Genomic DNA, 26416 nt, shown 5'->3' with positions numbered 1-26416 from the left:
AACAACAACAACAACAAAAAACAAAACAGAGCAGCTTTTCACGCATTGTAAGGTTGAGTCCGGATGGTGTTCTGTATGCCTGACCATGTGGTCTTCACAGGCCTCACAATGAGTAGATGAGCTATGTGTGCATAGTCAGATTACATGTGTCTTATAAATGAAAGTGACTCAGTTACTTTCCCAAGGTCACATAGCTCCCAAGAGTCCCTGCCCCAAGATCTGATTCAGAACTGGTATTTTTTCTGTTCAGTTCAGCCAACATTTTCATCTTTACTATGTGCCAAACACTATATTAGGTACTACAGGTATGAAGATGAGTAAGATATGGTGACCAGCCTAAAGAAAGGTAAAGAGTAGCAGAAGATAAAATTCTAATATAGTAAAAAGTATTTTGATAGAGCTAATAATCTGTTTTGTATCAATATAAGGGAAAGCTTTTAGCTTAGTCTACGAGTTTAGGAAAGGCTTCTTGAGGTAAACCTTCACTTGAGAGATGAGTAAGGAGTGTAACTAAAAAAGGGGGTACAATCTGCTTTTCTCCAAGGGCTCTGCAGAACTGATCTACTTTATATAGTGTTGCATTAACATTATCTGGCACTTTATATAATGCCACATTATAATTATTTATGCCTAGAGGTATTTAGTGGTGGCAATGTACAGTGGAAAATAGTCTGATTATTACATAAAGGTCTCTTGTGTGAATTTCTTCCTGGTCCTTCAACCCTAGTGCTATGACCAGGAGTAGGGGGCAAAATTTCTATAGTATAGATTCATTTCTGTTTTGTCCAGCCTCTCCGGAAAGAAAAAGTTCAGGGCAGCTCTAAAGGGCTTTTTGGATCAGATCTCTTTAGGGAGAAGATTAAATAGCCCTAAGGGGAGAATCTTGGAAATTTCTGTAAACTTTGTCTTTGGAGGATAGCTCTCGACAGCTCTCTCTGGGCAAATCCTGACTGTGCACTCTGACCTTAGCTTTTGTGATCTTTTTGCCTTTTCTTTAACACTATTAGTCAACCACACGTTCATCTGTTCCTCTCTCCTCCTGACTGACTTTCAACTCCCAACTTTCTGTGTCCTGCTTGCCTAGTTCATTTCTAGCCACCTGACCTGCAGTGGCCTCAGATTTCAAGCTCTGACCTGCTAACCTGTAGAATGCATGCACAGCCTCCTGTCTGACACCCAGCCTGTCTACCAGCCCCATCCTGGGCCAGGGCGTTGAATTGCTGAGCCACAGTGACTCACTCCACCTTCCCCCAACATATGTATATTGTGGGGCACACCAGCATCTCATGAGGTGGAACAAAACCAAGACTTGAAGGAGAAAGAAAGAAGGGAGACCTTTAAGGGAAGGTCTAGAGTGGAGAGAGATCTAGTATGTTTAAAGACAGCCCTTAGAAGTTCACCATTCAGTAAAAGTTTGAGTGCCTTCTGTGTGTCAGACATTGTGCTGGGTAATAGGAAAAATAAGAATAAGGAATAAAAATAAGGAAGTTACTGGGATTCCAAAAAACTTGATAGGAAGCACTTTTATAGCATGTTTTTATCCTTCTTTTATCTTATTTGTCATGTAGTTTATGTGAGGTGAGAAGTTTTTGTGACTAAGCTTTTGGTATTACCTGCTGGTTTCCAAGGTTATTGTACCCCAAATACTATTTACAGTTTGAAGTTGGATTATAACCATTGACTTGTGGATTTGGAGGTGGTCAGGCAATATAAGATCCAATGTCAAAATCTTAAATGTATATCTATTACATCAAGACATAAGGAATGATTTCTGTGTTAGGCAAATGATCTCATAGTCTGGAAGCAAAAATCAAATTTACCAAATGTTGCCTTCAATTTGTGACAAGAGACTATTGCTTGTTTTGTGAGCCTTTACCCCTAGTTGTGATCTGGCCATTTGGAATGGGTGATCAGGGATGGATGGCAAAGCCAAAAGCTTTTAGAGGTTAAGCAGGTAAATGTATTGGAGTAGGGGTGGGGCTGAATACAAGAATGAGATATTTTAAATAATACTATCAGATAGAATTGTAAAACTGCAATGATACCAGTCCCATGCCAGCCAAACGAGAGGATGGCAGCATTTACCAGTCACACACAGCTTCTGGGCATTAGTTGTTCTGGGAACCAGGCTACCGGCCTCTTAGGGAAAACCGCTTGGGAGAACTGATATACTCATACACATAGTAAGGCAACAGAAAATGATGCTGTTTCCAAGGATTCACCAAAATCTAGTCAATACTTGTCATGTGAAATTCTATTCTTCAGAATGGTAAAGGCCAACGCACATTCAAAATTTGTTCCAAAAAATCAAGTAAGTATGATTATAGGTCATACATCTGTAGAGTTTGAGCATGTCTTGAGTGATAAGACAAAAAAAAAAGCCTACCAAATAGCAACAACATAATGACAACAAAAAACTCAGGCTATTAATTTCTCTATTACTTGAAGAGAAAATTGGAGTTAACCACATAAAATCTCCATTTAATATTTGTTGTCCTGAAGATAGAGTTTGCAGCAAATCAAATCAACACTCTGCAAACATTGTAAATAGCTAGAACAACTCTGAGTCCTCACTGAGTGTGCATGACATATAATACAATACTGGGAAAATCTCAGTGGAGTTCATTTAAAACAATCATTTGGTGATATGGAAGTTGACTCAGAATCAGATATGAATCAGAATCAGGTATGTTGAGGGATGAATAAAACTGAAAAACTCATTGTAGCAGCTAGAAGAATCCAGCAAAATTAACTCCCCAACAGAGGAGAATGATTTCCTGAGTACAAGAGATTTTCTTATTTAGCTAGTCTTATTTCTTTTATTTGTTAGACATATTATTCAACATCAGATTTAGGCACTGGATTTTTGCCAAGAAATGATAATGAATATTATCCATCAAAATTAACAGTAAAAAAATTCATCCCAAATAAAATTTATTGAACAACCTATCCTCGATTATTTTTAATTATATGATCTTGACTGTTTCATAATCCTGTCCCAGGGTCTAATGGCTATTGATTGCCCATATACTGGCATTGTGGACTATCGGCAGGTGGCTTTGTCATTTGCCCAGGATTTCCAAGAAGCAGGTGGCGTTGTCATGACCAGTTTTGAAGTAAAAGATATTGAAATGGCTAAAGAAAGTCCTTCAGGAAGTAAAGATGGTAAGCCATCCTTGTCCTTTCTTTTGCATACTTGTATTGATTCCTTTCTTTTTTTTTTTTAAGATTCTATTTATTTATTTGACAGAGAGAGCACAAGCAGAGGGTGCTGGAGGCAGAAGGAGAGGGAGAAGCAGACTTCCTGCAGAGCAAGGAGACCAGTATGGGGCTTGATCCCAGGACACTGGGATCATGACCTGAGCCCAAGGCAGATGCTCAACTGACCGAGCCACCCAGGCGCCCCACTTGTATTGACTTCTAAACCAGCTATTTTTGTCTGGGGTGGTATTGGTGGGAGGGTCCCCAGGAGCTAGGCTAAAGTAAGGTGTAGAGCTGGATGCAGGTGCAGAAGGGATGAATGTGAGATTGGATATGGGAGAATTGGGGCTTTTGGTGAGTCTTGTGCTGATAGAACTTGGCACTGATTGGACACTACTGACTGGCCTAAAACCTGAACGGCCAACTGTTAATGGAAAACTAGCCTCCACACCCTTGCTTATTTTGTAGAGAATAGTCAGAATCCTTTGGGGATGCTTATTAAAAATGCAGGTTTCAGGGAGCCTGGCTGGCTTAGTCAGAAGAACATAGGACTCTTGATCTCGGGGGTGTGGGTTCAAGCCCCACGTGGGATGTAGAGATTACTTAAAAATAAAATCTTTTAAAAAAATGCAGATTTTAACATCACCCAGTCTTACTGAATCAGACTGTCTGTAAACGGGGTATGACATCCATTTTGAACTCTCCCCCACCCCCACCATTGTAGATGACTTAGAGTTTGTTTTGTTTTCCTTCGTTTTGTGAGTAATTTTTTTTTAAACCAATGAATTGGTTTGTAACCTTGAATTTTTTTGGACATTTTTGCTATTGGGAAATTTGAAGGAGAAAAAGTAGAGTACTCAGTTGCTCAGTTCTTCCTTAACTGTTTTTTTTTTTTTTTAAAGATTTCATTTATTTATTTGACAGGCGGAGATCACAAGTAGGCAGAGAAGGAGGCAGAGGGAGAGAGAGAAGCAGGCTCCCTGCTGAGCAGAAAGCCCGATGCGGGGCTCTATCCCAGGACCCTGGGATCATGACCTGAGCCGAAGGCAGAGGCTTTAACCCACTGAGCCACCCAGGTGTCCCCCTTAACTGGTTTTTAAGGAGTTTTGGGCTGTTTGAATCATTCTCCTAGTGTCCTTCTAAATATGATATGATAAGCAAGATTGTTAAATAATTAAGATTGGTATAGATAGATAACATAAAATCAAAATTATGATCTAAGCAGATCATAGTCTTTACCTGATGTTTATATGCTTTTTAAGACTTTGAGATCCTATGTACCTCATTGGGAACTAATTTTATAAATAGTTTATTATTGGAATTTTTTGTATTGTGATAACTCTTGCTTCTCTCTGCATCCTAGAATCTGCAAACACTCAGCTTACAACACTTACACAAAAAGCACTCATTAGCCCATTGCAAAAATACATACTAATTGATGATCAGTGTTGCACAGTGGCAGTATTGTAGCCAATGAGGTTTATCTGAGGTGTGATTATTGCTATTTGATTAATGATGATCTATCTATTTTACATCTTGGTTTGTAGGATTACAGTTCAGAGAAAAGCTGGGACTGTCTATGTTGAATCTGAGGTGGGGAGTGGTCTATAAACATAGATTAAATGAATTAAAACAAGTTTAAAAATAGGCCAGAGTTTTATATATTATCAAATATGAAGTAGTTTAGTCTTACTACTTCATAAAAAGCTTTAGAATGAAAAGTGGGAGGCATTCATGGTTACAAAAGAAGAAAATGATTTAAATTTGTTACTAATATAATATTTCAAAAATGTAGGTCTTCTTTTACTAAAAATAAATCTTTCACCAATTTTTTTTTTCAGGGATGAAATATCCAATTGTTATAAGGAATCCAAAGGTAAAGATTCTTAAACAACACTACTTACATCTACTTTATCTACTTTCATCCCTTCTCCTCCCTTAAAAAGTTGAATTAATCACAGTGCTGTCTTCTATGTCCTTGGATGAATTTTGTCGAATGTAGAAGTTATTCTGAGATAAATTCTTTTTTTTTTTTTTTAAGATTTTATTTATTTATTTGACAGAGAGAGAGAGACAAGGAGAGAGGGAAAACAAGCAGAGGGAGTGGGAGAGGGAGAAGCAGGTTTCCCGCTGAGGAGGGAGTGCGATGTGGGACTCGATCCCAGGTCCCAAGACCCGGGAATCATGACTTGAGCCAAAGGCTGACACTTAACAACTGAGCCACCAGGCGCCCCCTAAGATAAATTTTTTGAGAGCAGTTTAAAAGCTTGCTTTTTAAGAAGGGTTTCAACTTGGAGTTGTCTTCACAAAGTGATTATGCCAGCAAAGAATAGGATTATAAGCACTTGGAGTATTTAAGGCAAAACTAATAAATATTTTATTGCTCCATCTACTAACCTGCATTAACTTATTCACTCTCTACCAGTTAGAGGACTTCGGTGGAGGGAAGATTGCTCAGAGGGAAATGAACTGCTTTCCTTTATCTGCATGTAGTCTAAAACAAGAGCTACTGAATGGCATAAAAGCATTGCATTTGCTATATATTCTCCAAGTGATCAGAGTTCAGTCATGTGAGTAGAGTCATTAATGAGGGTTGTAGGTCTTATGCATTTGTGAAGAGATCTGGGGAAGCACAGGTTCAGAAGGGGAGTTGGTAGATCAGAGGCATCTCTAGCCAGTCTGTGAAGCCAAGTGTGTCCAACTACTAAAGTGGGATTGCACATGGGAAGCTCATGAAGCGTCCTGGGGAGCTCTTGCCTCTCACCCAAGTAGTGGGAGAGGGCAGCACTTAGTCAGTAGTATCAGTAGTCGGGAAGCAGAGTTAGATGTGGTGCTATAATTCACTTAGCAGTGGGTTTTTGTCACCACATTGGACTGGAATGACCTTCAGAGAATAATGGTTGGGGCTTTACTTCTGCCTGCCAAATCATATGCAATTCCTGTTCTGGTCAGCTTTAACTTGGAACCATTACAAGGAAGGGGATTCTATCAGTTATTGTTCCCAGCTTAACCGGATTGACACCCACAGTCCATCCCTTTTCAACTTGGCATCCATTTACACCCCTTATGACCACATTTAACTGCCAAATACAGTTGGTAGTAAAATTATGATTCCACTTACAAGATGCGCCTATCTTTTATAGAACTGAAAACATGCTAACTCCAAAAAAGATACGAAGTCTACTCAATCCATGTTTGGGTAATGTACATTTCTTTTTAGCTGAGTCACATTCCCTCTTTGAGATCCTTTAACTTTAATACTGAGATGTAAGGTTACCCACTACTTAAATGTGTTAGATCAGTAACTCTCAACTAGAGGTGATTTTGCCACCCAGGAGATATTCAGCAATGTCTGGAGACATTTTTGTTTGTCACAATTGATGAAGGGGGTCAACACTACTGTCATTTAGTGGGTGGAGGCCAGGGATGCTGGATGTGAGGGATAGGCCCCCACAACAAAGAGGTATCTGGCCCCAAATGTCAATGGCACTGAGATTGAGAAGTCGATCCCATGTTAGATAATGGAGAAATGGTAGTCTTCTTGTTTACTGTAAAACACAGACTGGGTGGCTTAGAGAGCAGAAATTTATTTTCTCACAGTTCTGGAGGCTAGAAGTCTAAGATCAAGGTGTCATCATGTTTGGTTTCTGGTGAGATCTCTCTTGTTGGCTTGTAGATGATCGCCTTTTTGCTGCATCCTCACATGGCCTCCTCTCTGTGTGTGCACATTTGCAGAGAGAGCAGTCTCTAGTATCTTACTCTTATAAGCTCACCAATCCTATCAGACAGATTAGATGACCTCATATAATCTTAACTACCCCCCAAGACTGTCTCCAAATACAGTCACCTTAGGAGCAGGGACTTCAACATATGCATTTATGGGAGGTGGACACAATTCAGTCCGTAACAGTGAGGATAAAGAAAGAATTGCGTAATACAAAGTCAAATATATTTATTTCAAAGTCAGGAAGAAGTACTCATAATCACTACATTCTTCATTTCTCTCACCAATCACATGTTATAGCTGATATTTATAATTTTCTCCTTCCACTACATATTCCATAGGTCCTTTGCCCTTGGCAAGCTGTTAACTCATGACTTTCATTCCTGATCACTCAGGAATGATAACTCAAACTTTCACTTCTGAAGTGTCTGTGCCATTAGTAGCCCTGCCTATTTTGGGTTGTGGTGGTTTCCATTAACTTTTATATCTATCAATGCTAAGAGATATCCCCAGGAGATACATATTCAGGACATAGTTCTCTTCATCATCCCTAAGCTCTCTGTATGGTAGCAACTCGAATTCTCCTTGAGACTCATTTCCAGTTTCCCCATTCAGTACAATAATCCTCTCTGCCTGTTTATTCACTGGCACAAAGAACCCAAAGCAGTCAGGTATGGCAGTATCAGTTTACAGGTTAATGGAACCATTTTTTATTCTCTAATGGAAGCATTTTTCCCTTGGGAATCAAGACTTCTAAACATCAGAGCACAAAATTTTGGGGACAGAAAGCAAAAATTTCACTAGTGGATTATTGTAATAGTAAGGAGTTATTCCCATTTCTCCCATTCTACCTCTTGATTTCCAAACCTGTGAATCCTGGCTCTTGGTGAAACAACACCGTATATTAATCATATAAAGTATCCTGGAAGACATTGCCCGAGCCCTGCAAGGTGTTGCCAGCCAGCTAGTTTTGTTTTGTATCTTCAAAAACCCATTCTACTTTCTGTGACCTAGCAGGTTAAGGACGATGGAGAAAATGGTCAGATCAGTGATTTCCACAAGAAAGAACTTACTGTTATACTTCATTTGTTGTAAAATAAGCTCACTGATTAGAAGAACTAATGCTTCTGGGCAAAATACCATAATGGTGAATAAGTCATCCTGTAGGTTCACAGATGGTTTCCTCAGAAGCATTGTAGTCAGGGAAGACCGATCTATATCCAGGACAACTATCTATTTCAGTGAGGACTAAGTGCTGGCTTTTTTTTTTTTTTTTTTTTTTTTTTTTGATTGAAGTGGTCCAGGGACCATCTCAGTGGCTCTATCGATCTCTGCTGTTGGTGGATTGAACATTCAGCAGTGGCTATAGGCAGATCAGCCTTGGGGAGTAAGTCCGTGTTGCTGACTGCATGCTCACCTCCATCCTTGTTGCTATGACCGTTTAGCTCAAGAAGCCATTGAGGAAGGACGGGGGTGCCTGGGGAAAGAGGCTAGTTACCTTCCATAGAGCAGGTTATCTTGTCTACTGATGATCAAAATCTTCATCTGCCATGGTTACTCTCAGTGAGGATTCACATGGAACTCCAGTATCTTTACTCTCTGAGCCTTTTTGGAGAGGTCCATTCACATACCTTTTTTCCAGAGCTCCATTTCCTAAACAACCAGCCATAGGATTAGTTATTGCACATGAAGCTGTATAGATCCGTACTTCTATCCAGGTTTCCTACTAGGTGAGAGAAACAACAGGTATGGTGTTCAAAGTTCTGCCCACTGGGAAGTTTTCCCTGCACCATAGTCCTTCAGGTCACTCCTGAATGGGGTTCTGGTTTGTAGCTGTTCACTTTCAAGTGCCAGGATGTTGTGCAGAAACATTTATAAACTAGGCCTATATTTTTCCTTCCTTGGTCAGCTGATCATAGAGAACTTCCCATAGGGCCACATGGGCAACTTGAGAAGGAGGAAGTAATTTAGCAGGACCAGGGGTCATGGGAATTAGAGCCACCTCCCTCTGTAACTTATGTGTGCCTGCAGGACCTGTACACCCCTGATCTTGTATATTCTGCTACCCCTTGATGACAGAGTACTGCTGTACACACCCAATTTTGTGGCTTGGTGAGTCAGACAACATACAGTTAATAATGAATTGTTCACATGGTAACTTAGTGATCTGTGGTCAAGTGTTGAGTCAAAGCCAGAAGCACTTTCTCAAAAGGAAGACAGTTATCTGCAGAGGATGATATAACTTTCTTCCAAAATCCTAAAGTTCTGTGTTGTGATTTGCCTATAGGGACCTACCAAAGTCTCCATAAAACATCTCTGTCTGCCACAGACACCCTGATTACCATCAGATCTGCTGGGTCATGTGGCCCAAGTGACTGACAGAGCATCCAGGATCTCCATTCAAAGAAGGATTAAAAGTGTGTTTCTGCTCCTGCCCTCATTGAAGGGCCATTTTCACTAGAGTATGGCATCATGTGATGAAATATATTCAGGGGGCTCTGGGATACCAGTGAATATGTATTTCACCCACAGTTACTATAGCTGTTGCCTTTCACTTTGGCATTTACCTTTAGTAGAGTTAAATATAATTAAATATTTTTTAATTTATATATTTTTAAAAATATTTTATTTACTTGAGAGAGAGAGAGAGATCATGAGCAGGAAGAAGTGGAGGCAAGGGGAGAAGCAGACCCCCTGCTGACCAGGGAGCCCGATGTGGGACTTGATCCCAGGATCCCGAGATCATGACCTGAGCAGAAGGTAGGCACTTAACCGACTGAGTCACCCAGGCACCCAAACATTTTTTATATAATTAAAAATGTGAGTTAACTTACTAAGTTGAATGTCTATGCTTCTGTGAGAGGTTAAAAGAGGTTAAATTAAGAATAAATTTTGGGGGGCACCTGGGTGGCTCAGTGGGTTAAGCCTCTGCCTTCGGCTCAGGTCATGATCTCAGGGTCCTGGGATCAAGCCCCGCATCAGGCTCTCTGCTCAGAAAGGGAGCCTGCTTTCCCCTCCCCTTCTACCTCTCTGCCTACTTGTGATCTGTCTCTCTCTCTCTGTCAAATAAATAAATATTAAAAAAAAAAAGGAATAAATTTTGGGGGGTGCCTTGGTGGCTCAGTCGGTTGATTTTAGCTCAGGTCATGATCTCAGGGTTGTGAGATCAAGCCCTGCATAGGCTCTGTGCTGGGCATGGAGCCTGCTTAAGATTCTCCCTCTTCCCTTTCCCTCTGCCCCTCCACCTCCTGGATTTCTTAAATCAATCAATCAATCTTGGGGGGGAAGATTTGCTAACTAAAGATTTATATTTTATATATGGGTAAAAAGTCTGTTTCACTTCTGAAATAGCTGTAGAAATGCATAGTTTATTTTTTTAAAGAAATTTTTGTTTGAACAAATGTATCATTCAGTGTTTACCTAAATTTTGATTTGGGATGTGAAATTAAAGTATTACTGATTTTAATTCTTATTTCATGTTTAGCATAAAATTATTTCAGGGACCTATGAAAGTATTTAGTCATTTCTTTGTTTGGAATTGTTCCCTGATTTTTTTTTTTAAGATTTTATTTTATTTTATTTTATTATTTGAGAGAGAGACAGTGAGAGAGAGCATGAGAGGGGAGAAGGTCAGAGGGAGAAGCAGACTCCCCATGGAGCAGGGAACCTGATGCGGGACTCGATACCAGGACTCTGGGATCATGCCCTGAGCTGAAGGCAGTCAGTCGCTTAACCAGCTGAGCCACCCAAGCACCCTGTTCCCTGATTTTTAATTTTTTTTATTTTTATTTATTTATTTATTTTTTTAAATTTATTTGTCAGAGAGAGAGGGAGAGCGAGCGAGCACAGGCAGACAGAATGGCAGGCAGAGGCAGAGGGAGAAGCAGGCTCCTGCTGAGCAAGGAGCCCGATGCGGGACTCGATCCCAGGACGCTGGGATCATGACCTGAGCCGAAGGCAGCTGCTTAACCAACTGAGCCACCCAGGCGTCCCTGTTCCCTGATATTTTAAAAGAGAACTTGTAGGTTGTTGCATTCTACAAATTCTCTTATCTTTGCATTTATCATAAGTCTTATTTACGTTTTATGTTCCAAGAACAAAAGAACTGCTGACCTTTCAAGTAGGAACTAGTAGATTTATATCACATAAAAATATTTCTTGTATTTCCGGTATACCTCTAGATGAACAGGAAAGATATTAACCTATTTAGAAGAAAGCATTTTTTTGTTTCTGTTGATCTATCGCTTTTGACTTCAAGGGTCCTAAAACTGTCATGGTTTAGCCTAGCTAATTTGAATTCACTATGAAAAAGTTTCATCTGACTTTTTCAGAAGTGTGAGTTGTAGAACTTGAAAAGAGGCTTACCTTTGTAGCTAGCGAGGCAAAATGTGATGTAAAGATAGAATAAGTCTGAATCAGTAAGAGTTGGAAGGAAAAACTGTCAAGACAGGTAACTCTGAGGCTCCAGAAACAGGTTTTCTGAGAAAGAAGTCTAGGGACAAGAAATTACCTAGAGCAGGGAGGTGCTAATTGTTTACTCTATAAGAATTGAAGAGGTGGGAATTAAAATGTGGTAGGGAATGGGGTTAAATGAAATCATTTAAGAAATAGGGTGACAAATTGGCTAATGCTGGCAGGTAGAGCAAAAAATATGCAGATGATCACAAAATAAAATTTATGGGAAATTATAGCAACCTAAGATTAGTAATCTCCTTAACTATAGTCTGTGTTCTCAGTAAATGTGTATTGAAAGGATGAGATTTCAAAACTAGCCTCAATTTACAAAGTATATATTGATCAGGAAGGAGAAATTCGTTGGTGGGTTGGAATTGAGCAAGATTATTGAGTGTGAAGCAATCTGAGAGTGAGAGGGTAGTTACTCATAGATAAGATGAGAAATCTGAAAGACAGACAAGGCCATATTGGTGGGAGCCATCCATTTAAGTGAAGTTTGCTTCTTTTTACAACAAATAGTTAAGTTTATGGTAGGTCTTAGTAAAATAGGGGTGTTTGTTTGTCTAACTTAAAGTATCCTCACAAGCTCAATGATTTTACCTCTAAATAAAAAATTCAAGGTGATACCTTCTTATGTGCTAGTACCATAAGTTTCTAGCTGCTATCTAAATGCTGAAGAACTTATTTTGCTGATACTTGTACTTAATTCCCTCTTTTAAAAGAAATAAAAAGAAAAAAGGCCATTTTTATACCCTATCTTTCCTATCATCTCTTTTCCCCCCTTGACATATTCTCCTCTCTACTTCCTACTCTTTATTTTCTTTTGCACTAGGGAGAGGAAGTTCAGTGTCAGTACGTTGTGACATGTGCAGGACTTTACTCGGACCGTATTTCAGAATTGAGTGGCTGTAATCCTGACCCTCAAATTGTACCATTCCGGGGAGATTACCTGCTCTTAAAGCCAGAAAAATGCTATCTTGTAAAAGGAAATATTTATCCGGTAGGTAATGATGCATCTGCCTCCTCACCCTTCCCCAGATGGTTGTGGGCAAAAAGGGAATGAAACAAAAACTTTTACTTGGGTCAGAAATTAAGGGTTGTCTTGAAGTGCTTTTTGGAAAAGCATTTCACCTATTTCTTTTGTCATTAAATCCCTAAATCTTTATTCTGAAATCATGGTTATAAAATTGTAATTAAGTGCCTACAAGTGCATGTCTAGAAAGCAGAGTGTACTATGGGAGGGACTATCAAGAAAGAACCCAATTCTTCCCCCTCTCTGGTGGAAGGAGCACTCATAAGAGAACTTTCCCTTACAGCATGCCCAGATACCCAGCTGACTTTCTCAATTCAATATTGATAGGTGCAGAAAAGGGGATGTGGCCACTGTAGTTTCATGGTATAGCCAGAGCCATTTACATGAAGAATTCATTCTTCTCTCTGAAACTACTAAGTTGAACCAGATGAAATTGCTGCTATTGACCTATTTAATGTTTTTGGATGGTGCCAAAACATACATTTCATCTGCTTCAATCTAATGCATTTCCACTTTCTAAAAGCCTATACTAGAAATGAGTGTTTTTTTTACTGGTAACTCTGATTTTACTTGCCAGCCACATAGATTGTGGCTGAGGGGCTGGGGAGCAGGGAATAACCTGAACTAGGACAGCTCTCTCTCTCTTTTTTTTTAATCCAGAAAGAGGAACACATGGAACAGTGTATATTGATGTCAATAGCATCACTATTTCCTGTGTGGCATTTCTAGGCAGAAGCATGTAAATATAGGAAGGAATATCTGAGTAACAGATCAAAAGTAACGCAACTAAAATACATCAGGAGAAAGTGTTTTATATTATCAGATTAGTGCTTCCATGTATAATAGAATGTAATATGAAATGATAACTCTTTGACATATTAAATCCATAGGTCCCAGATAGCCGGTTTCCTTTCCTAGGGGTTCACTTCACACCTAGGATGGACGGCAGTATTTGGCTAGGGCCCAATGCGGTTCTTGCCTTTAAACGAGAAGGCTATAAACCCTTTGACTTCAGTGCCAGAGATGTTATGGATGAAATTATCAAGAGGTAACTTTATTTACAAGACAAAAAAATATTTTATATGCTTACATTTTTTTTTTAAAGATTTTTTTTTTTTTTTTTTTGACAGAGAGAGATCACAAGTAGACGGAGAGGAAGGCAGAGAGAGAGAGAGAGGGAAGCAGGCTTCTTGCTGAGCAGAGAGCCCGATGTGGGACTCGATCCCAGGACCCTGAGATCATGACCTGAGCCGAAGGCAGAGGCTTAACCCACTGAGCCACCCAGGCGCCCCTATATGCTTACATTTTTTAATGTGGGAAAATTTATCTTTCTTGATATTCCATTGTGTAAATCCTCATATTTGTGATTCATATATTGATTTTTTTATTAATCCAGATTAAGAGCTTTGTGGAATAAACATAAGGTTTTAACTACTTCATGAAAATTCTGGGGCACCTGGGTGGCTCAAATGGTTAAGCATCTGCCTTCAGATCAGATCATGATCCCATGATCCTGTGATCTCAGGGATCTAGGATCGAGCCTTGTCAGGTTCCCTGCTCAGGGATGAGCCTGCTTCTTCCTTTCCCTCTGCCATTCCCTCTGCTTGTGATCTCTGGCTCTCGATCTGTCTGTCAAATAAATAAGATCTTTAAAAAAAGAGAAACAGAAAGAAAAAAGAAAATTCTCATGAGTCAGGGTAGTGTCTTGGTCAGAAAGAACAAGACCAAGAGACAAACACATATCTGACAATCCAAATCTTGTTTGGCTAATCTTCTAGTTGAGTTTGAAAAAAAAAAAAAACTTTCTTTCAAAATCAGTAGGTGGCTTACTTTGATAAGATCATTTCAAGTCAGTCACCATTATTTTGAAAACCACTGGAGAAATTGCTGATAACAAAGTTGTTTCCTTTCGTGGAAAACTAACAATAAATTGTGTTGACCTAGATGGCAGATTCTTTATTATTGTAAGAAATAACTCAGTGAGGTATTTTGTTTGGTCCTTTTAAGAGTGTTGCACTCTAGAGGTTTTCACATCAAAATCATTAGAAAGCTTGTTAAGCTATTCTTAAGTTTCACCCTTCACTGATTCTGAAACAGAGATTTTAGGATGGGGCTTCCTAGCATGCGTGCTTATGAAAACACATATATGTATACACAGGCTCCGTAGAGTCCTGCTTGAGGACCTGGAGTATCTTACCTCTGGCTGACTAAAGAAAAGTAGGTACTCCATTTGCTTTATGACTCTGACTTAAAGAACTGTTAATGCCTTTTAGGTGTGATTTTGAAAGTGTGTAACATTTGTATTAGAAAACCTTGATGTTGGCAGATTTTATAGAATTCCAGTTTGAAACCATTCCTAGGAATTTAAGTTTGGAAGGTATTCCTTTGAAGTTTCCTTCTTATATTGACCAAAAGTTGATTTACTTTTAATACAAGTTTTTTTTTTTCTGATTTTGCCTATATTTTTGTGATGCCACCTCCCCAAATCTCATAGTGGTAAAGATGTTTCATAGTAATAAAGAATTCCTTTCTCTCATAAAATTTTTTTTCTTTCAGTGGCTTGATTAAATTGGTGTTCCAGAATTTTTCCTATGGAGTCAATGAAATGTATAAAGCCTGTTTTCTCAGTGCAACAGTGAAGCACCTTCAAAAGTTTATCCCTGAAATTACTACCAGTGATATACTGAGGTAAGGAAAAGCTGTGAGGATTACAAAGGTGGACATGACCTTGGGAGGTGGTTCTGACTTGGTGATTCATAAGCACACTTGCAGAGTCGGCGTGCCCACTGAATCTTTGTGTGCCCTCTCTTTTCCAGCAAGCTGTTGAGTTGTTGCAGTGCAGGCATCTGGCCGTGCTGCATCCTGGCCCTTAGTGCCTGAGCTACATGCGTTTACAGTTTTCTGACCACCTTACAGCATTATACTGAACTGTCTACCACAGTTGTATTGTGATGCCACCTTAACCTTCATGTCTAGCTGTCATTCATGATAAAAACATCTTGCCTGAAATTTTTTAATCTCCCTGGCTACTCACTCTTGTCATTGCAAAGCCTTTTGGTTTTAATTCTGTATAGATCACTGATCACCATGTTAAATAGGTAAGAAACACAGAAAACATTACATTTTGATTGCTTTTTACAACCTTTTAGACATACTTCTATACGTGACGTCTTCCTTTCTCCCTCTTTTGTTCTTTCTTGGATCCTGCTCCACTCAGGAATTGTAGTTGCAGGCCAGAAGTGGCAAGTAGTGTGGTAATAGCCACTCTGAGTCCTAGTACTGCAGGGGTGTGTGGCCAAGGAAGAATAACTCAAGAAGGAAGGATAACTTTTTTTCTCAAGGATAAAAGGCTTTCTGGACTTAAGCTGTACATTGTCCTAAATATCACCCAAGCGTATTTTCTTTTTCTGTTTGGTGATATTTTAGGGTGTTCACCATTTTCCCTGACCAAGCTATTGTTAGGCCTAATCAGCAATGTACTTTGAAGTACTCTCCGTCCGTGAATCCATCCCTCCCTGAATCTCTAGGGCACTGAGTGTCTTTCTTCTCAGTAACAGCTGCTGAACTTGCCTAGAAAGAGAGCAGTAATCATGTCAGCTGTCTCCCCTAGGGGAGTTGAGCGTCATGGTCTAAATCTGACTCTTAAGGTATCAGTCTCAGACCAGCCTCTTTGAATCCTTAGAAGAACTATTAAAACCCAGCTAATGTTTTTACTCTTATCTCTCTCACTCCTTCTACTCACCTCCTGAAATTAAAGGGATAAAAATATCTAGGCTTTCTTTTCTTTCACTCACCTATAAATAAAGGCTTGTGTGTTTTCAGTGGTCTGCTTTAGCAGTCTTCTTCTGTTTTATATCTGAAAATAGAGTGGTCGAATCTGGTATCTTTTACTGCTATTAATGTTCCTTAAAAAACACAATAGGTGGGGTTGTCTGGGTAGCTCAATTGGTTAAACATCTGCCTTCAGCTCAGGTCACGATCATAGGGTCCTGGGATCAAGTCCTATATTGTGCTTTCTGCTCAGCAGTGAGTCTGCTTCTCCATCTGCCTCTCCTCCCACTCATTTTCTTAACTCTCTCTCTGTCTCTCAAATAAATAAATAAAATTAAAAAACAAAAACAAAAAGGCCCACAATAGGTGGACGTAGTGAATTCTGTATATGAACAGTTGCAGTGAATTCACTACCCATATTCTATACCCATATACCATTCTATACTATACATTCTATACTATACCCATATACCATTACCACCCTTTCATAGACGCCTGGGGAAAACTCTTTAAACCAGTGGATTTTATGTTGTAGAATTGGGTTTTGGTGAGTATTCCTGTATCTGGATGTAAGAATGTGAATTTCATTTTCCAGATTCATTAGCATGTAGTAGAAAAGAGCACACAGCTCTGTAGACAGGTACATTTAGGGACAAATTCAACCTAATCAGAGGATTTCTCTTTGGAGACAGAGAAGCTGGACACATTCAGCGATTCCAAACACTCCTTCTCTTGATTCCTGTAGCTATTAAAAGAAGGAAATTATCAGTAGCAAAAAGGAATTTATAGAAAATATGTTTGATATCATTTATATCAGTTTGAACAATACCATATATAGTTTATGGATTATATATATTATGTGAAAATAGTAACAAGCATGGAAGTAATAAGCATCTAATTCGAGAGAGTGGTTACCTCTGGAGAGAGAAGGGGGTGGGGTCAGAGTTCCATAGGTGGCTTCTGTCATATCTATGAGCTTTATTTCTTAAGCTGTTTGGTAAAAAAGAAGAAAAAATAGGTGTTTATTATGTTATTCTCTGTACCTTGTTATATGCCTGCAATATTAAATAATAATAATAAAAGATCAGTTGACTTTCCCACATTTTGAAGCTCAAGTCCTACCTGTCTTGCAGCTCAATGCAGTAAAACCATAAGTGCTCTATCATTAATTTTGAGGCAGAAGCATATTAAGCAGTTTTAGATAGTCAAAAGAACTGAAGCTACACTTTCAGTAGGATATTTAGGTTAAGAGTGTATCCTTAAATTGCCACTGAAGGGCATCCAGCTTGACTTCCTACTGCTTAGCCAGAACTTTTGGGGCAATAATTTACTGATGAACATTGGATTAGAATGTAAAGTTATACTCTGTCAAATACATGTACTAGGTATATAAATTTCTACTTTAAAACAAAATTTTATTTGAGAGCGAGACAGAGAGAGAGCACAAGCAGGGGGTGGAGGCAGACGGAGAGGGAGAAGCAGGCTCCCTGCCAAGCAGGGAGACTGACATGGGGCTCGATCCCAACACCCTGAGACCATTACCTGAGCCAAAGACAGACACTTAACTGAATGAGTCACTCAGGCTCCCCTAGGTATATAAATTTCTCATTGTTAAGTGACAATTTCTCAGGTTCTTAATTTTAGCTCTGAAGTCCTTTCATTTTTTCTGTGATTAATTTTGACATGGTAATCTAACAGTTTTTATCTATTAGTACTTTAAGAGTGGAAAAGATGAAGACACATATGCCAGGATCCCCTCATTTCATTTTAAAAAAATGAATTATTTGGGGAAATTTTAGAGTAAATTTTCAGGCAAGATGTTTTCATGGTGAGTGATAGTTAAAGACTATATATGTCATTGTGAAAGGCAAAGGTGAAAGCCAAACATTCCTACAATTAAGGTGATCTAGATCAAGGCTTCCCAGTCTTGGCACTATTGAAATTTTGGTCCAAATAATTCTTTGTTGTGGGAGATTGTCCAGTTCATTATGGAATGTTTAGCAGTGTCTTTGGACTTTACCTACTAAATGCCAGCAGTAGTTACAACCAAAAATGTCTCCAGACATTGCCAAACGTCCTCTAGGGGGCAAAATCTCCCTTGGTTGAGAACAACTAGTCTAGAGAATTTGACAACCCTCGCACTGCAAAATACTCAAGAGTCCAGAGAAAATATAAAAATCCCTTGAAATACATGTGGTTGTGAATGCCAGAAAAATCAGGTTAAATAGCATAAAATAATATGGCAGAAATCATCAGTGATTACAATAAATGTAAGTATACTTAGTAGTTAAAACAGAAATTGTCATGTTGGATTAAAAAATTTCATCTATGTGCTAGGCAGATTGCTTATTAGAAGAAAGATTAGTAGGGACACCTGGGTGGCTCAGGTGATTGAGTGTCCAGCTCTTGGTTTTGGATCAGGTCATGATCTCAGGAAGTCTTTTTTTAAAAAACAGATTTATTTGTCAGAGAGAGAGAGAGAGTACAAGCAGGAGGAGCAGCAGGCAGAGGGAGAAGCAGGCTCCCCACTGAGCAAGGACCCAGATGAGGGTTAATCCCCGGACCCTAGGATCATGACCTGAGCCAAAGGCAGATATTTAACCAACTGAGCCACCCAAGTGTCCCAATAAATAAAATCTTAGAAAGGAAAAAAAAAAGAAGAAGAAAGATGAGTACTAGTCATTTTAGATAAAATACACTTTAAGGCAAAAATTATTAGTGATAAAGAAGGTCAATATAAACTTGCTGCATATAATAACAGAGATATGAAATAGAGAGAACAAAAGTGGACATAAGTGCAATCAGAAATCAACCAATCCACGGTTGTGGTGATTTTAAGACTCATCTGTTGATAGAAGATAGATCAAGTAGGTAAAACATTAGAAGCTTTGAATAACACAATTAAAATCTTGATTGAATATGTATAGGACTCCACAACTCCCATTACAGAATGCTTGTGTTATTCAAGCCCTCAGAAAATATATACAAAGGCTCAGAAAGTTCTAATCCCCAAGTCAAGTTCTCAACAAAATTCAGAAACTGGGCATAGAAAAACCATGTTCTCCTGTCAGTCCATTTAGAGTGAGGATTAGTAACAAAAATATCCCTCCTTCATGTTTGGAAATTAAGGTGGAGTAGTTTACTTTCCCCATACAATATGTTCATGTGAACTTCTATTTTTAGATTAACAGTAGATCCCATGGTGAGTTTTATAAAATACTTAATTGTCCTGTTTGGAACTGGTCAAAGATGTCAATTGTAGCCTTTCATAGCTCTTTTCCAGCTCACAGGATAATGCCTGCCACAGAACAGTAAAGCAATAAAGACAGCACTCTTCAGATGAAGGAATGCCTTTTGTTTCTAGACATATTTAAGGGTTTAGAGTTTACATTCCCATTAAATTTAGCTGTAAATATAGCAAAATACATGGCTACAGATAGCACTAAACTGCTCAATGTAGCTGAATTCACAAATATTAAATACACTAGCTTGTTCTTTCAGCTATTAAAATAAAATTTTAAAGAATTAGCAGTTAAGGAGCACCTGGGTGGCTTAATCAGTTAAGTGTCCAACTTTTGATATCAGCTCAGGTCTTGATCTTAGGATCATGGGTTCTGGCCCCACATGGGGCTCCACACTGGGTATAGTGCCTGCTTAAAAAAAAAAAAATTAGAAGTTGGGGCGCCTGGGTGGCTCAGTCATTAAGCATCTGCCTTCAGCTCAGGTCATGATCCCAGGGTCCTGGGATTGAGTCCCATGTCAGGCTCCCTGCTCAGCAGGAAGGCTGCTTCTCCATCTCCCACTCCCCCTGCTTGTGTTCTCTCTCTCTCTATCAAATAAATAAATAAATCTTAAAAAAAATTAAAAAATAAAGTTTCTAGCCTTATTGAGTACTTAGTATGTACAAGGCACAAATCTAGACATGAGGATAAAGTAGGGGTGGTGTATAAGATATTGGCCCTTAGGAAATTCATGGTTTATTTTACCTGAAATTTCAATTTATAATGCTCATGTCAAGAGGAGGTGTTCTGTTGGGGAATGCCTATATGTAATCATGCAGAGAAAAACCCTGAAGTTGCTTTAAGTGCTGAAGAGGCAACACAAAGAATTTTGTAGTTTAAACATTTCCTGTTAAATAGTTAACTTTAGTTTGAGCTCAAGAGAGATCCTTAGAAAAACAATATTGCGTATTGTTTTTTACACTTTGGATTACACTTTGAACACTTGGGCTGGAGGGGACACTGAGAAGATAATTGGTGTTTGTAAGAGAAGTAAATTAAGTATAGACATATTTGTAATTGCAGTTAATCAGTATTATATTTGCTTAGAAGGGGAAGTCAAGGGAATGTACTAACTAAATCTCTGTAAGAGAGGAAAGTTTTATTTTGATCATTCATCAATGACTAGTCTTGCCACTGTGTGTCCCCTACGTGTTGGCTTTCTGCCAGATAAAAGGAGCAGGACAAGAAGACTCCCAGAGATGCTCTTAAGAGCAACAGCAGCGTTGTTCGGGAAAAGAGGAGAGAAGTGCTGCTCTGATGAGCTGAGATAAGCTACAAGCACAGAATGTATACAATGGAGCACATGCCGGCTAATAACACAGTGTGTCAGCTGATCTATGTCCTTACCCAAAGAAATGTTAGCTTCAGTCTGGTTCTTTTTGTGTTCTAAGTGTTGTATCTGATTCTTCCTTGGAAATCCTTACACCCCAAAACCCCCCTGCCCAGGTTCCCTGCAGGCTTCCATAGGGCAGATTATATATCCTTATTATAGAACCATATACTCTTGTTGTAGTTCTTATTTACCTCTCTACAAAGGAACAGTTATAGCGGTGTAACTTCAGGCAAGTTATTTAATCTGTGCTTCTTTGCTGTTAAACAGAAATGGTATCAGCCTCTTATAGTTGTGAGAATTAGCATTCCTAGTACAGAGAAAGCACTTAGTAAATAATAGTTATTAGTTATTATGATCATTATCTTAATAACATTAGAGGGCAGTGCTCTTATAATGTTCTTTCTGTCTTCCTAAGTACTTATCTTCATTGGCCCAGAATCCCAAATGTTTAATATTTTTGCCTGATTTCTTGAGTCTTTATGGTGTGTTTTAGGCAGCTGTTTTCTTTCTTTCTTTCTTTCTTTCTTTCTTTCTTTCTTTCTTTCTTTCTTTCTTTCTTTCTTTTTTTTAATTATTATTTTAAGTAAGCTCTATGCCTAACATGGGACTTGAACTCACAACCTCAGGATCAAGAGTTGCCTGCTTTTTCAACTTAGCCAGCCAGGTACCCCCTAAGACAGCTATTTTCAAACTCCGTTTTCTGGACAGTTCCAAGGGAGGTAATTTTTTTTGTTGTTTTTAGGTTAAGCAGGATTTATTTTCGTTTGTAAGAGAACCCTCTTACAACAGCTTTATTCAATTCTCCTAAAAATGATGGCATTCTTTTAGAAGCAGCCATTATATAAGTAGAATGGTGGATTCAACCTCAAAATGTAGGCCCTGGTTAGCTTTATTATTCTGCATGTGATCATGGTAAAAGATTAGGATGTTCTTCACATTTCCAAGCAAAATCCAATTTAAAAAGCTTGTTTTTTTTTTTTTTTTTAATTAAAGATTTTATTTATTTATTTGACAGACAGAGATCACAAGCAGGCAGAGAGGCAGGCAGAGAGAGAGAGAGGAGGAAGCAGGCTCCCTGCTGAGCAGAGAGCCCGACGCGGGACTCGATCCCAGAACCCTGAGATCATGACCTGAGCCGAAGGCAGCGGCTTAACCCACTGAGCCACCCAGGCGCCCTAAAAAGCTTGTTCTTAACAGACCTCTAAAAACAGCCATTTGAGACTAAACCAGCAGAGCATTACATCACCCCAGTAAAGAGTAGGTTTCACTACATGCACCAACAAATGACATGGCTAGCTTCTGCATTCCACTTTTACAGAATTTATTGTATACCTCTTATACCAAACAGCATTTTAAACACTGGCATCTAAACTCCCTAATAAGATAAAGCAAAAACAAAAGTGTTTATCAGAAACAAAATACACCATCACTTAATAGTCTTCAAACATTATTGTACTTCAACTTTCATAATTTTGCCAGTGCATTCATGGAACAATCTGCAGACAACTCATTTTAACAGACAAAGAACACTTTAAGGGACATGACTGTCCTAACTGTTTATTAGGTAAGAATTTTACAGATATTATTAGCAGTAATGGTGGAGCTGGAGAGTATCACATCTTGTCCATTCCACACAGCAAGACCCTCTAATAGTGTGCTGGAACTTGTGACCCTTTCTAAGGCCGCAGCTCTTGGCTCTGGCGGCCTGCAAATATCAGCCCTCACATCTCCCTGTGCTTGTGGTGTGGTGATCCGCTGGGTGTCAGAGTTTCTTCTGATAGCTTTATGGAGTGGATCAATGAGGATAACCTCAAAGAATTTGCACATGGAATCTTCAGCACCCAATAAGAATTCAGGACTCGTAAAGCCCCGCAGTGGTGTCTAGCTCGCTCATCTGTAACAGACTGAAGGCCTCGGGCAACCTGTGGCCAGTTAATTCCATGATGGGCAGGCTTGCCTTAGGTCTTACCCTTAGGATCTGGGTGTTCTTGGCCACTGCGTTGCACACGAATCCAATATATGACACAACCTTGCTCAGTCTTGTAAAAGGGAGGTACTTTTGGATTCACAAATATTTTTATTCGGATTTCATCTGTCAGTTTTAACTATCTTTAAAAAAAACTAATTTGGGAACTCAAGTGTTACAAAGCAGAACTTTCAGTAGTAAGGGCTCTTACCATATTAACATGCTGCCGAGTTAATTCATTTTTTGCTTTTCCTATCATCTCATTTTTTTTTTTAAGATTATTTACTTATTTATTTGACAGAGATCACAAGTAGGCAAAGAGGCAGGCAGGGGTTGGTGGGGGGGGGGGGGGAAGCAGGCTTGCCACAGAGCAGAGAGCCCGATATGGGGCTTGATCCCAGGACCCTGGGACCATGACCTGAGCCGAAGGCAGAGGCTTCAACCCACTGAGCCACCCAGGCGCCCCATCCTATCATCTCATTTAATCGAAGGCTATCCTGATAGGGAAGGCTAAACTGTTGAAAATAAAAACAAACTACAAAAAATAACTTGCTGGCATTTGCAGATACTGCTCTCCATCAAATTTAATTTACAATCAAAACAAAATGCAGGGCGCCTGGGTGGCTCAGTGGGTTAAGCCTCTGCCTTCAGCTCAGGTCATGATCTCAGGGTCCTGGGATAGAGCCCTACATCGGGCTCTCTGCTCAGCAGGGAGCCTGCTTTTCCCCCTCTCTCTGCCTGCCTCTCTGCCTACTTGTGACCTCTGTCTGTCAAGTAAATAAATAAAATCTTTAAAAAAAATGCAAAAATAAATCAAATTCTGTAGTGGATATTTAGGAATGCAACTGACATACATAACTCCTATTTTTATTGTTTTATATTAGAAGAGACTTATTTATTCCCATTGACTGATTTTATAATAAATTCATCTTATAAATCCAAATTAATTCATCAGTTCTAATTGTGGATTTATCTGCTCTAATTGTGGCTTTATCTGCTACTTTGGGGAAAAACATATTTATAAATAAATATTTGTGTATTCTTTGATAAGCATTTATTAACACTGTTACGTGACAGGCATGTAACACGTAACATACTCTAGGCTAAGGATATATTTGACGGGCTACAAACTAATAGCCTTTGGCTAAACACAAACCTATTGGGTTTCCGCGTAATTGTGCATTTAGAAGAATAAAGACTTTATTGATTTAAGAATACTTTGAAACCGCTGTTTTGTAAAGTGTCCTATCTCTTCCAGACAGTTGACTACCACTCTTGGTTTTGCAGAGGTCCAGCTGGAGTAAGAGCCCAAGCCCTGGATAGAGATGGAAATCTGGTAGAAGATTTTGTATTTGATGGAGGAGTTGGAGATATTGGAAATCGCATTCTTCATGTGAGAAATGCACCCTCCCCTGCAGCTACTTCTTCTCTTGCAATTTCTGGAATGATTGCAGATGAAGTGCAACAAAGATTTAAATTGTAAATAATGTAAGGAGCTAGGTATGCATTTTAATTTCCATATTCAACAATAAGAATATACTAATTGCATCCTTTAATTTAAGGAAAATGATTTGAAAATCTCCTTTTTAGGTATCCTAACAACTGAATTGTTAGAATGCTGTAACATAGAAATAATAATTTTTTAAAGTCCATCCCCTTTCACTTTGTGAATAAAGAAGCAAGGTACAGTTGTATCTGTCCTGAATCCCTTTGTTATTGACTTGTCCTTACCAACCATGATCTAGAGATTTGGCTTTCTAGAATTTCTGGGAATGATGTCACAAAAAATTGATTGTTCCCTTAACTTTTTGGCTTTATGATTTCTAAGCTTTTTATTCTCTGCTAAATAAGAAAATATAGTATATTGTAGGTTGCAAACCTCCTTTTAGTTTTGAAGAGTCATAGGAAAGCTCACATTATTTGGAGCAACAGTATTTGTATTTGGGATTTTAAAATTTTTGATTTAAAGAAAATATATGAAATTTCACATTTTTAAGTAGTTTGAATAAGATTCTATCTAGCTATAATATTTGTAAGAAATAACTTTGCAAAAGAAACGTAAAGTCTTTATTATTTCCAGTCTTTTTATAACTTAGTGTGGGATTACCACTAAATCCAAACAGCAGTTCACTATGAGTGGTTCCTGCTGACTCTTTATAGTCTTTTGTGGTTGAGAAAAGAGAACTTAGGATTTAGAACTGATAGGTTTTTATGAGAGCAGTTTTAGGATCCTAACACTGATATATAGAACTCTGTAATTTTAAAAATTATTTACCTCTATATCTCTGTTTTTCAGTCATACCAAGTTTCTCAAACATTGGCCAAGATCACTAATTATTCATGCCTACTTAGTTTTCAGGGATCCTATGAACTTTTATGAGGATATTTCTTCATTTAGGGGAAATAACCTAACTTTGAGGCATTCACTTTTGTAAACCGCAAAAGTGCCTTACATTCATGTGTACTTCATGAGTATTTCAAATTATGGCCCAGTGCCGGTACTGAATATTGTATATATGTGTGTGGTATCTGTTGAAATGATTCTTGCAGTTCAGAAAGTTGGAAAATAGAAATATAAATGAATTTATGGCCGCCTGTTGATTGGGAAAACTTTTATTACAGAACCATCATGTAGGTGAAACATTTTCATTCATTCCCTCATATATATGCTCTCTCAGAATTAATTTTCCATTCTTCTTTCTTTCCCCGTATCTTTCCAAATCTATGTGATAGATAAGTAAGGATGTGTATTTTGACTGATAGGAAAAACTTCTGTTTTCTTCCTTTCCACTTCAAGCCTCAGTGATTACATTGTTTGAGCTACCTCAACCATTAATTTGAAAGGCTGTATCACCAGCTTATGTTCAAGAAGTAGCACATCCCAGGTATAGACAAGGCAATTATTTGACACTTGGGATGAGCGTTTTGAAAGCATTCAGAAACCACTCACAGAACAAACCAGCCCTAATGGTTCTTCATAACAACTGATTCCTCCAAGAAATGTGACACACAGGATATTTTTCTGTTCCATTACAGGACTATTAAGAGATGGAAAATTTTACAATTCTCTATTTCATAAACAGTGAGATTGCATATATACTAAGCTGTGAAAGACTGAAGTTAAAAAAATAACTATAATTAAAGCAACCCCTATTCCATTTGGGTCTATATTATACCCCCAAAAAATACAAGTGAAAAAATGATTGAAAGTGAATGTGTAGGTTATTATGTTTGTAAAACATTTTATATTTATATTAATTGGGTTTGTTGTGTAATACTGATACGCTATTTAAAAGTTTTGTGTACTTCTGAAAGAAGAAGAATGTAAATTAATATTAAAATATTTTAATGAGCCTTAGTATTGTGAACGTAATTTTTAGTTTCATAAAAACTCTGATTCAAGTAAATGTTTGGTGTGTGAAACATGAACTATCATAGTTCTAAATAGCAGCCAATCTTAAAAAAAATGAAAAAACTAAAAAAAGGTGAAAAAAAAATGAGGTTTATATTTTAAGTAAAAAGTAGAGCACTTCCCACTTACGAAAATGGCTTTCCATTTGGTAATGGTGGCAATATGTGGCTGACCTCAGTGTCATCTTCATACCCCAGAGCACCAGGGAACATTGTTTCCGTTCCATAGCAGAATATGTAA

General features: G+C 38.5%; 1 protein-coding gene across 2 annotated transcripts in view; it reads left to right on the top strand.

Moving 5' to 3' along the window:
* L2HGDH (L-2-hydroxyglutarate dehydrogenase) overlaps positions 1–26122 on the top strand; it is a 45240-nt gene extending 19118 nt beyond the window's left edge. The window contains exons 5-10 of one of the 2 annotated variants that reach the window (XM_047736242.1): positions 3003–3165; positions 5043–5077; positions 12213–12380; positions 13304–13461; positions 14970–15101; positions 24052–26122. In XM_047736242.1, coding sequence (XP_047592198.1) covers positions 3003–3165; positions 5043–5077; positions 12213–12380; positions 13304–13461; positions 14970–15101; positions 24052–24247 — 852 coding nt within the window. In that variant the 3' untranslated portion in view covers positions 24248–26122. The remainder of the gene's footprint in view (positions 1–3002; positions 3166–5042; positions 5078–12212; positions 12381–13303; positions 13462–14969; positions 15102–24051) is intronic. The other variant, XM_047736243.1, reaches the window with a different exon arrangement.
* The last annotated feature ends 294 nt before the right edge of the window (positions 26123–26416 follow it).

The sequence above is a fragment of the Lutra lutra genome, chromosome 7 (assembly GCF_902655055.1).
Source record: "Lutra lutra chromosome 7, mLutLut1.2, whole genome shotgun sequence".
Classification (NCBI taxonomy): Eukaryota; Metazoa; Chordata; class Mammalia; order Carnivora; family Mustelidae; genus Lutra; species Lutra lutra.
The sequence above is the reverse complement of the archived record's forward strand: the minus strand, read 5'-3'. Positions and strand labels throughout refer to the sequence as shown.